Here is a 17125-nt window from a genome sequence, read left to right on the forward strand (position 1 = left end):
GATTAATCTCGTCAGTCTGAAAAGCGAAGGATGCTGCCACAGCGGGATTGTGTTTTTTTTTTTTTTAAATTGGATAAGCAAGGTTAGTGATTTGTCCTTTGATTAGAACAAATGGCACTCTGATTGCAACAGGTCCCACTTGATGGGGGGGAATACAAAGCTGATTGCAAGTTGCATGCAAGATCAAATACACTGGGCATCTTTGTTAATCCGGGATGCATCGTAGGTGTTTTTGTCATGCATGGCTGTTTAAAACGTTGGTTGTTTTGTAGAACTTTGAAGAATCTTTTTTTTTTTTTTGCACAGTACTGAAGGCTTTCAACTTCCCCAACCTTCTAGGTTTCATTACAGAGCAAAGAAAACACAACCCATGCAAGTTTACTCAATTGAGAACCAAACGCATCTTTAAACAGCCATGCCGCAAAGCACGTGCCTCGTATGACAGATCTTTTCCCCCTTTGCCAAGTGTGCAGAAGTAGTCTGAGGAGGGCTGCTTCTGTGCGCCCGCCACAGCCAGTGACAGAAGCCAGCGTCTCATTCCCCTGAGCCGACAGCGGATGAGCAGGAGTCTGCGGAGGCCTGAGCCTTCCCCAAAGCAAACCACATACCCACACACTCACACGCACACACACACGCACACGGGATGGCCGGCAAAACCAACAGTACTCCGGAGTGAATTTAGAGGACAGGGTTAATCGTGGGCTTTATCGATTGCTTTTACACCGCCAGGATGATTGGAGGAAGAGGAATTTGGTAGGACAAGAGGAAATTTGGACAGGTGATCAAAAAAAAAAAAAAAATCTGATTGTCTACTGAAAAACAAGGAAGGTGAGACAACACACAGCGACAAGGAAACGAGAAAGCCGAAATAAACAAAGTAGGGGATTGGAGATCTACGGAATTTATACAGAGATGAGGAAAATTTGAGATTTGAGAATTACCTCTCATTGGGGGGAAAAAAGGAACAGGAAACAAAAAGGAAGACTAAAAAACATGAACCAATAAGAACGGAGGAGGTGTGGGCGGATATGAGGCCCTCCTCTCTCCTTGGCGTCTCTACCTTTGGGTTTGTTGGGAAAGGGAGGGGCTTGCCCTGCCTTGGGCGCAGTACTGTTGGCATTGGCCTCTGCAGGCAGCTGGAATGAGCTGGACAGAAAGATGCCGTCTGAGACGGGGCGGGGCTTGCGCGCAATAGGCGGCGGCGGGGGCTTTTGGGCAGGCACAAGGTCGCCATAGGACTTCCGCGTAGCAGAGAGCTTAACCTGACCTGCTAAGCCTGCATCATCCTCCTCCTCCTCCTCCTCCTCGTCATTGTACGAGACAAACTTGGCAGTATATAAGGTGTCGGGGGAGATGACCTGGGTTTTGAGGTACGAGGTGTTTCTCTGAGGCGGGGTCGGAGGAGGGTTGGTGGTGTTAGTGGCAGGAGGGGGGGGCTGGTAGTCCCGGGGGAGAGGAGGTCTGTACAGACCAGGCTCGTCTGGCGTCAGCAGCTTGCGCTCGGCCTCCTCGTGCTGCCGGCGCCGCTCCGCCTCCAGGCGGGTGTAGTACTCCTCTTCCTGTCTCCTCTGAGGGGAATAGGGGAAGAGCCAGTTAGAGCCGCCTCAGCTAGCCTCACCAGCCTCTGCCTGCTCATCTACCTGATTTGCTCATCGACTTTGCAAAACCATACAATGATGCTTGAAAGTTTGTGAACCCTTTAGAATTTTCTATATATTTCTGCATAAATGTGACTGAAAAAAACATCAGATTTTCACACAAGTCCTAAAAGTAGACAAAGAGAACCCAGTTAAACAAATGAGACAAAAATATTATACTTGGTCATTTATTTATTGAGGAAAACGATCCAATATTACATATCTGTGAGTGGCAAAAGTATGTGAACCTCTAGGATTAGCAGTTAATTTGAAGGTGAAATTAGAGTCAGGTGTTTTCAATCAGTGGGATGACAATCAGGTGTGAGTGGGCACCCTGTTTTATTTAAAGAACAGGGATCTATCAAAGTCTGATCTTCACAACACATGTTTGTGGAAGTGTATCATGGCACGAACAAAGGAGATTTCTGAGGACCTCAGAAAAAGCGTTGTTGATGCTCATCAGGCTGGAAAAGGTTACAAAACCATCTCTAAAGAGTTTGGACTCCACCAATCCACAGTCAGACAGATTGTGTACAAATGGAGGAAATTCAAGACCATTGTTACCCTCCTCAGGAGTGGTCGACCAACAAAGATCACTCCAAGGCGTGTAATAATCGGTGAGGTCATAAAGGACCCCAGGGTAACTTGTAAGCAACTGAAGGCCTCTCTCACATTGGCTAATGTTCATGAGTCCACCATCAGGAGAACACTGAACAACAATGGTGTGCATGGCAGGGTTGCAAGGAGAAAGCCACTGCTCTCCAAAAAGAACATTGCTGCTTGTCTGCACTTTGCTAAAGATCACGTGGACAAGCCAGAAGGCTATTGGAAAAATGTTTTATGGACGGATGAGACCAAAATAGAACTTTTTGGTTTAAATGAGAAGCGTTATGTTTGGAGAAAGGAAAACACTGCATTCCAGCATAAGAATCTTATCCCATCTGTGAAACATGGTGGTGGTAGTATCATGGTTTGGGCCTGTCTCGCTGCATCTGGGCCAGGATGGCTTGCCATCATTGATGGAACAATGAATTCTGAATTATACCAGCGAATTCTAAAGCAAAATGTCAGGACATCTGTCCATCAACTGAATCTCAAGAGAAGGTGGGTCATGCAGCAAGACAACGACCCTAAGCACACAAGTCGTTCTACCAAAGAATGGCTAAAGAAGAATAAAGTTAATGTTTTGGAATGGCCAAGTCAAAGTCCTGACCTTAATCCAATGGAAATGTTGTGGAAGGACCTGAAGCGAGCAGTTCATGTGAGGAAACCCACCAACATCCCAGAGTTGAAGCTGTTCTGTACGGAGGAATGGGCTAAAATTCCTCCAAGTCGGTGTGCAGGACTGATCAACAGTTACCGCAAACGTTTAGTTGCAGTTATTGCTGCACAAGGGGGTCCCACTAGATACTGAAAGCAAAGATTCACATACTTTTGCCACTTACAGATATGTAATATTGGATCATTTTCCTCAATAAATAAATGACCAAGTATAATTTTTTTTTGTCTCATTTGTTTAACTGGGTTCTTTTTATCTACTTTTAGGACTTGTGTGAAAATCTGACGTTTTTTTCGGTCATATTTATGCAGAAATATAGAAAATTCTAAAGGGTTCACAAACTTTCAAGCACCATTGTATATGACATTTTCTTTGAGTGAGGTTTCATATTCAGGCAGGAAGCCACGTACTGCTCCCTGATGGCTTCGACCATTGGGAAATTTGATAAACATGGAGTCGTGCTGCATTCCACCGTACAAGGAAGATGGAACGAGTCGCTTCTGATCGGTATATCGCGCATGCTTATCGCAAAATGATGCTTTACATTTGAATCGTTAAATGACCTCCGAAAGCATTTAGTGCTGAAATTTTAGACGGTCTCAACGCAAAACCTTCACTTGCAAATTCTCGAATCCGGTTAAGCACCAGGTGTTGGAACCTGCCCAAGGTTTCTTTCCATTTTTAGTGTTTAGAGGACAGTGGAATGCAGCATCAGAATCCACACAAGTCCAATTATTATTCATTGATAAATCTCTGCCTACGTGGTGATGTCATCAAAATCAGACGCTGTTCAGAGAAGTCATTCCATCGTGTTGGAAAATTACAGAAAGTCTTTCGAGTGATTAATAATGACTCTTGTACAATATGACCAGAGTGATGAACTGATGAGGTATGACACCCAAACACCTGAAAGGATATCGTGATTAAAATTTCAAATCTGGATATTCAAATATGGTCCTGAGGATAAACACAGAGATCAGCATGTCCTTCAAGAAAACCTGAAGTTTTATATAAATGTTTTGGAGCTTGATGATTATGATAAATCTCCAGTTCTACATTCTTCGTTTCCTCATGGGTCCATCAGGAGGCGCCAGAAAGACGAGTACAACTCCTACTAAAGTGCTTAAACAAATGGCCCTGGTTTTAACCGATGTGGAAGACGTGCCTGATTGGTGTTTACGACTGGCATTTTGAGGTTTTTCACAGGAAGGGCTGCTCTGGTCTCTGTACATGGATGACCCTGGGTTAATGTGCAGTGACGACGTCACTGATGACGGAATGAGGGTGGACTGGGACGGGTCGTTCCAGAACTACGTCTCCAAAACAGCGTCGGGTGAAATGATGGTTTCCCAAAGAAACGTTGGACTCTATACTATAATAATAATAAAAACCTGACAAGTGACTCATGCATTTTTTTTTTCCTTTTGGGTGGGGACACATCAGAAACACAGGACAGGGATCACTGTGAGAACATGCAATTGGACATTAGGTCTGGGCTCTAAATTTTCAGTGGTCTGAAAGTGACGCACAGGCATGGCCACACACTGAGATGAGATTCCCACTTAGCACTTGTGATGAATGATGGACGTTCAGACCGCTGGGAAATTTAATAGCCCAGTGAAACATTTCATAAGCATTTGAGACCGTGGATATGTAACACGGAGGTGCTACACAAACCGAGCTAACAACCTTCTACGTTCCGGCTAAAAATGCTTTCAAGCGATACTCGGAGGTTCCCATCAGCACCTCATCTGTATAAAATCGCACTAAACCTTTAACAATGTTATAAAACCTGAAATTATGCAGCATAACGTTATTTTTGTCCCTGATAAAACAGGACTAGTGTGAGGAGTCCTTATGAAGATAATCCACTGTTTTGCTAGCAAACCAGTGTTGTAATTTCAGATCAGAGATGGACGATACTTTTAAAGGTGGGTTAAAGCTACAGTAAAATAGTTGTGAACTTGAAGCCTGGTGATTAAACAAAGTCCTGCTTGATCGTTGCCTATGATATAACTGAAACACGTACGTTTGTAAATTCAAGTTTGTCCTCAGCTATTGGTTGCTAGCTATCCTGTCAACCTTAAACTGTTTTTCCTTCATTTTAATAAACCTTTTTAGTCGCTTGAATAAGTTCTTGCACAGTGGGAAAATTCTCCATATTTGATTTTCTGTGCTGAAATCAGAACATTAGTGCAGCCAAAGGTACTGGTTAATGAAGCAAATTCCATGCCAAAGTTAACTTGCTTTGAACCCAACACTTATGCTGTGTCTAAATTCGTTCCCTATTCGCCATAAAGTGCACTATTTGAAGTGGAACTATGTTCTAATTATCGTGTACTACATTATTATTAACAGGACCACGAGCTGGCCTAGTGGTTAGCGTGTTCGCCTCTCGACCGGGGGATCGTGAAGAGGTCGGGTCATACCAAAGACCATCATAAAAATGGTACCTACTGCCAGTACAGATGCAAGTGGGGAGTCCAGTACTGGGACAGGAGACTGCCTGGGAAGACCAGATCCTGGTGCGGGAGGGACTTTGACTTTTTGACATTAACGTGTACACTATATGTTAACTGATGTGCACAAAGTATCACAAAAAAAACAGTGATTTTTTTTTCCCTTCTGACAATTTGAAGTGGCGAATTTCACATAAACATGAATAAAAATGTTTAAACACCGTTGAAGTCCGCATTGGCTTTTAATATGTTTGTGTCTGTATGGGATTTGGGTTGCTATGTAGTTTGTACTGTTTGGATTGTTTAACGATGACGTGTACTCACCGGTCAGGGTTGTATAAATTCGGTCCGGTGCCTCGCTCATTTCTGCTCGACATAGTGTCCTGTTTAGAGTGGTCACTAGTGAACGAGTGAGTGAGCGAGAGATTCGAGACAGCCCAGGTTTTGCTGATAAAAAGATAGTATGCCTGGGTTTTTAGGAAGAAAGGGATACTCAACATCTACGGTGGATATAAAAAGTGTACACACCCTGTTAAAATCCTAGGTTTTTCTGATGTTTAAAAAAAAAAAAGACCACGATAGATATATAATTTCAAAACTTTTCCCACCTTTAATGTGACCTATAACCTGTCGAATTCAATTGAAAAAACTAAACAAATCTGTTAGGCGGGGAAAAACAAAAAATAAAAAAACGTACAATACGCTGGTTGCGTAGGTGCGCACACCCTTAAATTAATACTTTGTTGAAGCATGTTCTGATTTACAACCCCAATTCCAAAAATGTTGGGGTGCTGTGTAAACTGTAAATAAAAACATAATGCGATAATTTGCAAATCATGAAAACCCTATAGTTCATTGAAAATAGTACAAAGACAACATATCAAGTGTTGAAACTGAGAAATTTTATTGTTTTTTGAAAAATATATGCTCATTTTGAATTTGATCTCAGCGACACATTTCAGAAAAGTTGGGACAAGGGCGTGTTTACTACTGTGTTGCATCACCTCTACTTTTAACAACACTCTGTAAACGTTTGGGAACTGAGGAGACCAATTGCTGTAGATCTGAAAGAGAAATGTTGTCCCGTTCTTTTCTGATATACAATTTCAGTTGCTCAACAGTTCGGGGTCTCCTTTGTTGTATTTTGCACTTCATAATGCGCCAAATTTTTTAACTGGGAGACAGGTCTGGACTGCAGCAGGCCAGTTTAGCACCCGGACTCTTTTACTACAGAGCCATGCAGTTGTAATATGTGCAGAAAGCGGTGCCTTCCCTGAAAAAGATTTAGTCTGGATGGCAGCATATTGCTCTGAAACGTGTATATATCATTCAGCATTAATGATACCTTCCCAGATGTACAATCTACCCATGTCATGTGCACTAATGCCCCCTCATACCATCACAGATGCTGGCTTTTGAACTGTGCACTGATAACAAGCTGGATGGTCCCTCTCCTCTTTAGCCTGGAGGACGTGGTGTCCGTGATTTCTAAAAAGAATTTCTACTTTTGATTCGTCAGACCTCGGGACAGTTTTCCACTTCGCCTCAGTCCATCATAAAAGAGCTCAGGCCCAGAGAAGGGGGCGGTGTTTCTGGATATTGTTTATATCTGGTTTTAACTTGCATTTGTGGATGCAGTAATGAACTGTTTTCACAGACGATGGTTTTCTGAAGTGTTCCTGAGCCCAGACAGTGATTTCCACTACAGACACGTGTCTGCTTTTAATGCAGTGTCGCCTGAGGGCCTGAAGATCACAGGCATCCAATGTCAGTTTTCAGCCTTGTCTCTTGCATACAGAGATTTCTCCAGATTCTCTCAATCTTTTAATGATATTATGGACCAGAGATGATGTGATCCACAAATTCTTTGTGGTTTTACATTGAGGAACGTTATTCTTAAATTGTTGCGCTGTTTGCCCACGCAGTCTTTCACAGAGCAGTAAACCCCGCCCCATATTTACTTCTGAGAGACTCCGCCTCTCTGGGATGCTCTTTTTTTTATACCCAAATCATCTTACTGACCTGTTGCCAATTAACCAAATTATTATTATTTTTTTTTACCATTATGCAACTTTTTCAGTCTTTTGTTGCCCCGTCCCAACTTTTTTGAAACTTGTTGCTGACATCAAATTCAAAATGAGCATATTTTTTTTTCCAAAAACAATAAAATTTCTCAGTTTCAACATTTGATATGTTGTTTTTGTACTATTTTCAAAGAAATATAAAGTTTCCATGATTGGCAGATTCTCATATTCTGTTTTTATTCATGCTTTACACAGCGTCCCAACTTTTTTGGAATTGGGGTTGTAATTACAGCATTCAGTCTTTTTGGGTCGGAGTCTATCAGCCTGCCACATCTAGACTTGGCAATATTTGCCCACTCTTCCTTGCAAAAGCGCTCCAAATCTGTCAGATTGCGAGGGCGTGTCTTGTGCACAGCCCTCTTCAGGTCACCCCACAGACTTTCAATTGGATTTAGGTCTGGGCTCTGGCTGGGCCATTCCAAAACTTTTTTGGGGTCATTGTCGTGCTGAAAGATGAAATTCCTCTTCATCTTCAGCTTTCTAGCAGACACCTGAAGGTTTTGGGCCAAAATTGACTGGTATTTAGAACTGTTCATAATTCCCTCCACCTTGACTAAAGCCCCTGTTCCAGCTGAAGAAAAACAACCCCAAAACACGATGCTGCCGCCACCATGCTTCACCGTGGGTATGGGGTTCTTTTGGTGATGCGCAGTGGTGTTTTTGCACCAAACATACCTTTTGGAATTGTGGCCTAAAAGTTCAACCTTGGTTTCATCAGATCATAACACATTTTCCTGCATGCTTTTGGGAGAGTTGAAGGATTTTTTTTGCAAAATTTATCCGGGCCTGGATGTTTTTCTTTGACCCTACCTCATAGTCCAGACATATGGAGAATACGGGAGGCTGTCATCACATGTAGTACACAACCAGTACTTGCCAGAAATTCCTGCAGCTCCTTCAGTGTTGCTGTCGGCCTCTCGGCAGCCTCCCTGACCAGTTTTTGTCTTGTCTTTTCATCAATTTTGGAGGGACGTCCAGTTCTCGCTAATGTCACTGTTGTCCCATATTTTCTCCACTTCTTCTTGATGCCTGTCTTCGCTGTGCTCCATGGTATATCTAATGCCATGGAAATGTTTTTGTCCCCTTCTCCTGACTGATACCTTTCAACAATGAGATCCCTCTGATGCTTTGTAAGCTCTCTGTGAACCCTGGCTTTTGCTGGAGGAGGCAACTGAGTAAATCTCTGAACTTTATTTGGGGTTAATCAGAGTCATTGTAATTGATGGCGGGTGTGAACCCAAAAACACTGAATGCTGTAATTAAATCAAAAGGTGCTTCGACAAAGTATTAGTTTAAGGGTGTGCACACTTACGCAACCAGCTTATTGTACGTTTTTTATTTTTCCCCCTAACAGATTTGTTTTTCAATTGAATTGTACAAGTTATAGGTCACATTAAAGGTGGGAAAAGTTTTGAAATTATTTATCGTGGTCTCATATTTTTTACATCAGAAAAACCAATCATTTTAACGGGGCGTGTAGACTTTTTATATCCACTGTACATCAAGTGGCGAAGAGATTGTTCTCCTCCTCGTTATTATTATCTATTCTTAAATATAAACTACAGACTGTAGTCCTCTCCTGAATACCTCCACCACTCTGTCATTATGAAAAGGCTGGAAGTGAAACAGTGTAAGGTCATGTTTTTGAGCGTGACTCTCCGGGGTGTCGAGCGCTCTCAGGTCACTCAGCCTGGTGTACCTTCTCCTCGGCCTCTCGTCTGGCTCGCTCCTCTTCTCTCCGGCGTCTCTCCTCTTCCTGCTTGGCTCGTTCCTCCGCCTCGCGCTTACGGATCTCCTCCAGCTGCTGCTTCCGTCGCCGCTCCTCATCCTGCAGCTGATGACGCACACACACATGCAATGTACACGCATAATATGAGCATTTCTTAATAACCATTTGTTGCTATGGTTCTTCACAAACTTATCCTAATAGTGGCAAAGTGCATCTTAATTGCTGTGTATGTCAGAATTAATGATGCGTGCTTTAACCATTTTGGCTATTCGAATATCCACATCGTTGGTATGTTATATCTGGTTTTTAAATCACACGCTTCACCTAAAACCTTCTGTTTTTAACCCAATCTAGGTATAAATGAAGACGGTGAGCGGAAGTGTCCTTAATAATGTTTAAAATAAAATTCACTTTTCTTTTCACTGTGGCATGGGTGTTGGTTTGAGTATTTCAGAAGCTGCTGATCTCCTGGGGTTTTCACACACAGGATGGTGCGAAAAACAAAAAACATCGAGTTGAGTCAGTGAGCGATAGTTCCGTGGGTGGAAACAAATGTCTTGTGGGTAAGAGGAAAATGGATAGATTGGTTTGAGCTTTTTTTTTTTTTTTGCCAGGAAGGATATCCTTGTCTTGCGAGCGACGTCAAAGCAAAATAGAAACCCGGATGTCGGCGGAGATACAAATGCTGGGTCAAGCGACGTTCCATACAAAACAGTCACGCATGCACGATTCTCTTTGTTTTTCCGCTGCTTTAAGAGTTCTTTTAGCAACGCCATACCTTTATGCTGTATATGGTTGTGATCACAACAGTACTCGTGACCGTAGCACGTTGATTTTTTAGAATTATATTCGTGATTCAGAAAGAGGGCAAGGAAACTTTGTACGGAGAGGAGACGAGACGAGGTGAGGGGATCAGGACACTTTGTCCAATCACCATTTCATCCAAAGCCTATCAATTATTTTATATTTCAGGTATTCCGGTGGTCACGAACGAAGCCGCCGCGAGAACGCTGCCTGAAGATTTAATACGATCCAGCAGGAAACATAGACATGCACGGGCCGACCTGGTTACCCCACTTAGCATGCTCTTTAGTGTCGAAGTGCACGTACTATGATGGCACTCATTTGCTTTAGGATTTGAATGAAATGACCTGTAGTCGTACTTGGTCAGTAGAAGCGTCTTATCTTCAGACAAGTCTGCCTTTTTTTTTTTTTTTAAATACACTACCGTTCAAAAGTTTGGGGTCACTTTGAAATGTCCTTATTTTTGAAAGAAAAGCACTGTTCTTTTCAATGAAGATCACTTTAAACTAATCAGAAATCCACTCTATACATTGCTAATGTGGTAAATGACTATTCTAGCTGCAAATGTGTGGTTTTTGGTGCAATATCTCCATAGGTGTATAGAGGCCCATTTCCAGCAACTCTCACTCCAGTGTTCTAATGGTACAATGTGTTTGCTCATTGCCTCAGAAGGCTAATGGATGATTAGAAAACCCTTGTACAATCATGTTAGCACAGCTGAAAACAGTTGAGCTCTTTAGAGAAGCTATAAAACTGACCTTCCTTTGAGCAGATTGAGTTTCTGGAGCATCGCATTTGTGGGGTCGATTAAATGCTCAAAATGGCCAGAAAAATGTCTCGACTATATTTTCTATTCATTTTACAACTTATGGTGGGAAATAAAAGTGTGACTTTTCACGGAAAACACAAAATTGTCTGGGTGACCCCAAACTTTTGAACGGTAGTGTAATATGGGTCAAAACCCACACACATCTATCTTCTCTTCGTATCGAATCTTCGCTCGAGCATTCAAATCGTGGTAAAACTGAGAAAATTCAGCTTTGTTGATAGACACGCCTTCAGCGGCTGCCGTCCTAGTCGCTTTGTTGGACGCTCATGTGGCGGCACATTTTGGTCATGTGGTTGCAAGTCATCTACAGTAACTCATACGTATAATCACTCTTTACAACCGTGGTGAGCAGAAAAGCAACAGCAGACCACCACATTGGGTTCCACTCCTGCAGCCAGGAACAGGTTCCTATTAAAGTGGCTGCTGAGTGTATACTTTTTAATACAAATTTGAATTTCAAATCTCTTTCCACTAAACAGACAGCTTTTTATATTTATTCTGCGTTCATCAACTTTCTGACTCGGAACCTGGATACTCACATCTTTTAAAAAAAAATGTAAAATAAATAAAAGCCAAGATGACCAGTTTGGTTCGCGTTTCCTTCATTTAAAAAGGAGGAAAACACGAAAGCGTGCAGTTTGATTAAAATATCTTACTTTCCAATTATCCCATGCACATGATCCTCCTGTAATTTGGGATCTTAAAGTGACTCGAACACAAATAGAAAAACTTGGATGCCTGTTAACAAGCTTGAGACACATGCTATGGTTTCTTGGTCTTGTTTTGTCCTCCGGGCGCTGACGTGCTCAATAACGTCACCGAGTTTGACGCTGTTAAGAAACGTAATTGTCAAGCTGGAGGGCTGTTCAGATGAATTTTTGTCCGACTTGGAAGTTGGAAACGGTTCAATTCCCACTTACTGTGTAAATCGCACGGACTGAAAATGGATGTCTTCCGCCATTTTGTTGCATTGTGTCTCGTGATATCACAAACAGAAACAGGAGCTAGGGTACTTGTTGATGATGGGAAAGTGGGCGGGGTCAAGGTTTGGATTTTCTGGTTCCAGAAATACAGTGGGGCAAAAAAGTATTTAGTCAGCCACCAATTGTGCAAGTTCTCCCACTTAAAAAGATGAGAGAGGCCTGTAATTTTCATCATAGGTACACTTCAACTATGAGAGACAGAATGGGGGGAAAGAATCCAGGAAATCACATTGTAGGATTTTTAATGAATTAATTGGTAAATTCCTCGGTAGAATAAGTATTTGGTCACCTACAAACAAGCAAGATTTCTGGCTCTCACAGACCTGTAACAACTTCTTTAAGAGGCTCCTCTGTCCTCCACTCGTTATCTGTATTAATGGCACCTGTTTGAACTCGTTATCAGTATAAAAGACACCTGTCCACAACCTCAAACAGTCACACTCCAAACTCCACTATGGCCAAGACCAAAGAGCTGTCAAAGGACACCAGAAACAAAATTGTAGACCTGCACCAGGCTGGGAAGACTGAATCTGCAATAGGTAAGCAGCTTGGTGTGAAGAAATCAACTGTGGGAGCAATTATTAGAAAATGGAAGACATACAAGACCACTGATAATCTCCCTCGATCTGGGGCTCCATGCAAGATCTCACCCCGTGGGGTCAAAATGATCACAAGAACGGTGAGCAAAAATCCCAGAACCACACGGGGGGACCTAGTGAACGACCTGCAGAGAGCTGGGACCAAAGTAACAAAGGTTACCATCAGTAACACGCTACGCCACCAGGGACTCAAATCCTGCAGTGCCAGACGTGTCCCCCTGCTTAAGCCCGTCTGAAGTTTGCTAGAGAGCATTTGGATGATCCAGAAGAGGACTGGGAGAATGTCATATGGTCAGATGAAACCAAAATAGAACTTCTTGGTAAAAACTCAACTTGTCATGTTTGGAGGAGAAAGAATGCCGAGTTGCATCCAAAGAACACCATACCTGCTGTGAAGCATGGGGGTGGAAACATCATGCTTTGGGGCTGTTTTTCTGCAAAGGGACCAGGACGACTGATCCGTGTAAAGGAAAGAATGAATGGGGCCATGTATCGTGAGATTTTGAGTGAAAACCTCCTTCCATCAGCAAGGGCATTGAAGATGAAACGTGGCTGGGTCTTTCAGCATGACAATGATCCCAAACACACCGCCCGGGCAACGAAGGAGTGGCTTCGTAAGAAGCATTTCAAGGTCCTGGAGTGGCCTAGCCAGTCTCCAGATCTCAACCCCATAGAAAATCTCTGGAGGGATTTGAAAGTCCGTGTTGCCCAGCGACAGCCCCAAAACATCACTGCTCTAGAGGAGATCTGCATGGAGGAATGGGCCAAAATACCAGCAACTGTGTGTGAAAACCTTGTGAAGACTTACAGAAAACATTTGATCTCTGTCATTGCCAACAAAGGGTATATAACAAAGTATTGAGATGAACTTTTGTTATTGACCAAATACTTATTTTCCACCATAATTTGCAAATAAATTCTTTAAAAATCAGACAATGTGATTTTCTGGATTTTTTTTCTCATTCTGTCTCTCATAGTTGAAGTGTACCTATGATGAAAATTACAGGCCTCTCTCATCTTTTTAAGTGGGAGAACTTGCACAATTGGTGACTGACTAAATACTTTTTTGCCCCACTGTACATTTCTTTCTTGAAGCTTGTGAAACAGTCGAAAAGCGAACACTAGTAAACACTAGTGTCGGTGTATGACGTGGCTGAATTTTATCCAGAACTGCAGGAAATAATAAAACAAAAACATGCAGCGAGAAAGTCCAAGGTTTATGGTGACCCGTCACAGGTCAAAGTTCAACTAGATAAAGATAAAGCTGACACGACGAAAAAAAACTAACCGCTTTTCTGGCAGGGCAAATGTTTGGTTGCGCCATTTCCAGGTGTGTCTCTCAACACCCTGAGCAAAGGAGTCAAAAATTTTAGACTCTACAGCAAAACCGTAAATATTGGCACCTTTGCATCGAACAGCAGAAACACTGACTCATTCATACACTGGGATACATCCTGTATACACACACACACAAATCACTTCGATCTATATTTAACAAGATGGTATTTGATTATTTACGGACAAAATATAAAGGCGAAGCATCTTTTTTAAATTATTCTATGGTCAATATATACATTACTGACCTCAGATTATGTACAGTAGGTAGCTGTCATCTATGTGGCCATGCAACAGTAACTAGATACAGACTGTGACTAAAGTCAGAGTAATTTGCGCTAGCTGTTACGAACCGGGACATCTGGTCACCGTAGCCTATAGATCCGGAACGGTAAGAGATACAGAATGACGCTTAGTGAGGAAAAGTTGTGCCCTGAACAAAATTATTGAAAAAAAAAAATCATGAAAATTGATAGAGTTATAAGTGATCCAGATCAGCACCAAAAGTCATAGCAAATGTTATTCAACCCAGAATGTGAAATCTGATGATTGGTTGAAAACTGAAGGAGAAATGGCGTCCTAAAAATGTTAGAATAATAAAAATAAAGTAGAAAGATCCTGAATCCTGAGCGAGAGTAACAATTTGCGCCACCGCTGCTAGCGCAAATTAATCGGCGCTACCATGGCTGTGTAGCCATGGCAACGGGAAACGATCTAAAGATACAGTGGTGCTTGAAAGTTTGTGAACCCTTTAGCATTTTCTACATTTCTGCATAAATATGACCTAAAACATCATCAGATTTTCAAAAATATTACACTTGGTCATTTATTTATTGAGGGAAATGATCCAATATTACATATCTGTGAGCGGCAAAAGTATGTGAACCTCTAGGATTAGCAGTTAATTTGAAGGTGAAATTAGAGTCAGGTGTTTTCAATCAATGGGATGACAATCAGGTGTGAGTGGGCACCCTGTTTTATTTAAAGAACAGGGATCTATCAAAGTCTGATCTTCACAACACATGTTTGTGGAAGTGTATCATGGCATGAACAAAGGAGATTTCTGAGGACCTCAGAAAAAGCGTTGTTGATACTCATCAGGCTGGAAAAGGTTACAAAACCATCTCTAAAGAGTTTGGACTCCACCAATCCACAGTCAGACAGATTGTGTACAAATGGAGGAAATTCAAGACCATTGTTACCCTCCTCAGGAGTGGTCGACCAACAAAGATCACTCCAAGAGCAAGGCGTGTAATAGTCGGCGAGGTCACAAAGGACTCCAGGGTAACTTGTAAGCAACTGAAGGCCTCTCTCACATTGGCTAATGTTAATGTTCATGAGTCCACCATCAGGAGAACACTGAACAACAATGGTGTGCATGGCAGGGTTGCAAGGAGAAAGCCACTGCTCTCCAAAAAGAACATTGCTGCTCCTCTGCAGTTTGCTAAAGATCACGTGGACAGGCCAGAAAGCTATTGGAAAAATGTTTTTTGGACGGATGAGACCAAAATAGAACTTTTTGGTTTAAATGAGAAGCGTTATGTTTGGAGAAAGGAAAACACTGCATTCCAGCATAAGAACCTTATCCCATCTGTGAAACATGGTGGTGGTAGTATCATGGTTTGGGCCTGTTTTGCTGCATCTGGGCCAGGATGGCTTGCCATCATTGATGGAACAATGAATTCTGAATTATACCAGCAAATTCTAAAGCAAAATGTCAGGACATCTGTCCATGAACTGAATCTCAAGAGAAGGTGGGTCATGCAGCAAGACAACGACCCTAAGCACACAAGTCGTTCTACCAAAGAATGGTTAAAGAAGAATAAAGTGAATGTTTTGGAATGGCCAAGTCAAAGTCCTGACCTTAATCCAATCGAAATGTTGTGGAAGGACCTGAAGCGAGCAGTTCATGTGAGGAAACACCAACATCCCAGAGTTGAAGCTGTTCTGTACGGAGGAACGGGCTAAAATTCCTCCAAGCCGGTGTGCAGGACTGATCAACAGTTACCGCAAACGTTTAGTTGCAGTTATTGCTGCACAAGGGGGTCACACCAGATACTGAAAGCAAAGGTTCACATACTTTTGCCACTCACAGATATGTAATATTGGATCATTTTCCTCAATAAATAAATGACCAAGTATAATATTTTTGTCTCATTTGTTTAACTGGGTTCTCTTTATCTACTTTTAGGACTTGTGTGAAAATCCAATGATGCTTTCGGTCATATTTATGCAGAAATATAGAAAATTCTAAAGGGTTCACGAACTTTTAAGCACCACTGGATGAATGCTTACTAGTGACTAGTAGAGCGCGATTTACACGAGATGCGTAAAGAAGCACGGGAACCTTGGATTCATGTAATTCGAGTTGGATATTCGAATAAGCACGCACATCCCATCCCATCCTATCCTATCCAATCTAATTCACTATTTATGTTCTAAACATGACTCTTGGGTACGCAAGTGTGCCACTACTAGGACCCTTTGGCACAGCACACACACATGCACAAACACCAACATGCCGTTGTACGCTTGTGACTCCCAAGGTGAGCTTCATGTACATGCGAGAACTGAACACGAACACTAAACCACTGAGCACAAAAATGTCTCGCACAAGTCGACTCTGTAACACAATACCCTGATGTGTAAGAGGAGACGGAAAGGAAAAGAGCACGGCACAGATGAGGAGCACAGCAGCATGGACCAAGCTGAGAGACAGAGAGAGAGAGAGAGAGAGAGAGAGAGAGAGGTTTGACGCTGAGACCTGAGCATGCGGCCAGGCCAGGCGTTCGCTGCAGGAGAGAGGAGGCCAGCAGATCATGCACCAACCAGCCCTCCCTTCTCACTCTTACGTTCAACCACACTGAAACGAGAGCTTCGGAAATCCATAGAGCGTGACAAATCCAGCTCTCTGCAAATCCAGGAGCGGGTTCCTGTTCAATTTTGGATCTGATTGCATCGTTCATTGATGTCAAATCAATATTAAATAATAATAATAGCACCACATTAAGTTTATCCAGGGAGAAGGAACGACAGCGACGCACACCCCAGGATGGATTCCCTGTGGAAGCTCCCCCTTCCCGTTATAACCCTCAGATAGAGAAGAGAACGAAACCAAACGACCAACACGAGGGGGAGAGAATGAGCGAAGAGGGACACAGGTGGAGTCGGAGGTGGGGGAACAAACAAACAAACAAACAAAAACAGGAAGAGAGCGTCATTAAAGAGCATAGAGAACGTACCAAGTCTAGAACAGAGATTGCTGGGACAGCAGTCTGCTGCGGGGAGGAGGAAGAGGGGAAGAAAGAAAGAACCAAGAAAGGCATGAGAAAGAAGAAAGAGGACGTCGTGTAAGGGGAAGAGAATAGAAAAGTGAAAACGCGCTGC

At 42.5% G+C, this 17125-nt stretch overlaps 1 protein-coding gene across 12 annotated transcripts in view; it reads right to left on the minus strand.

The window, feature by feature from the left end:
* Positions 1-17125, minus strand: part of afdna (afadin, adherens junction formation factor a) — a 348820-nt gene that overhangs the window by 16686 nt on the left and 315009 nt on the right. For 5 of the 12 annotated variants that reach the window (XM_060916385.1, XM_060916383.1, XM_060916384.1 and 2 more), the window contains 2 exons: positions 9159-9293; positions 1061-1568 (listed from right to left, as the gene is read on the minus strand). In XM_060916385.1, coding sequence (XP_060772368.1) covers positions 1061-1568; positions 9159-9293 — 643 coding nt within the window. The remainder of the gene's footprint in view (positions 1-1060; positions 1569-9158; positions 9294-17125) is intronic. The other 7 variants (XM_060916391.1, XM_060916390.1, XM_060916393.1 and 4 more) reach the window with 3 other exon arrangements.

Source organism: Neoarius graeffei, chromosome 3 (assembly GCF_027579695.1).
Source record: "Neoarius graeffei isolate fNeoGra1 chromosome 3, fNeoGra1.pri, whole genome shotgun sequence".
Classification (NCBI taxonomy): domain Eukaryota; kingdom Metazoa; phylum Chordata; class Actinopteri; order Siluriformes; family Ariidae; genus Neoarius; species Neoarius graeffei.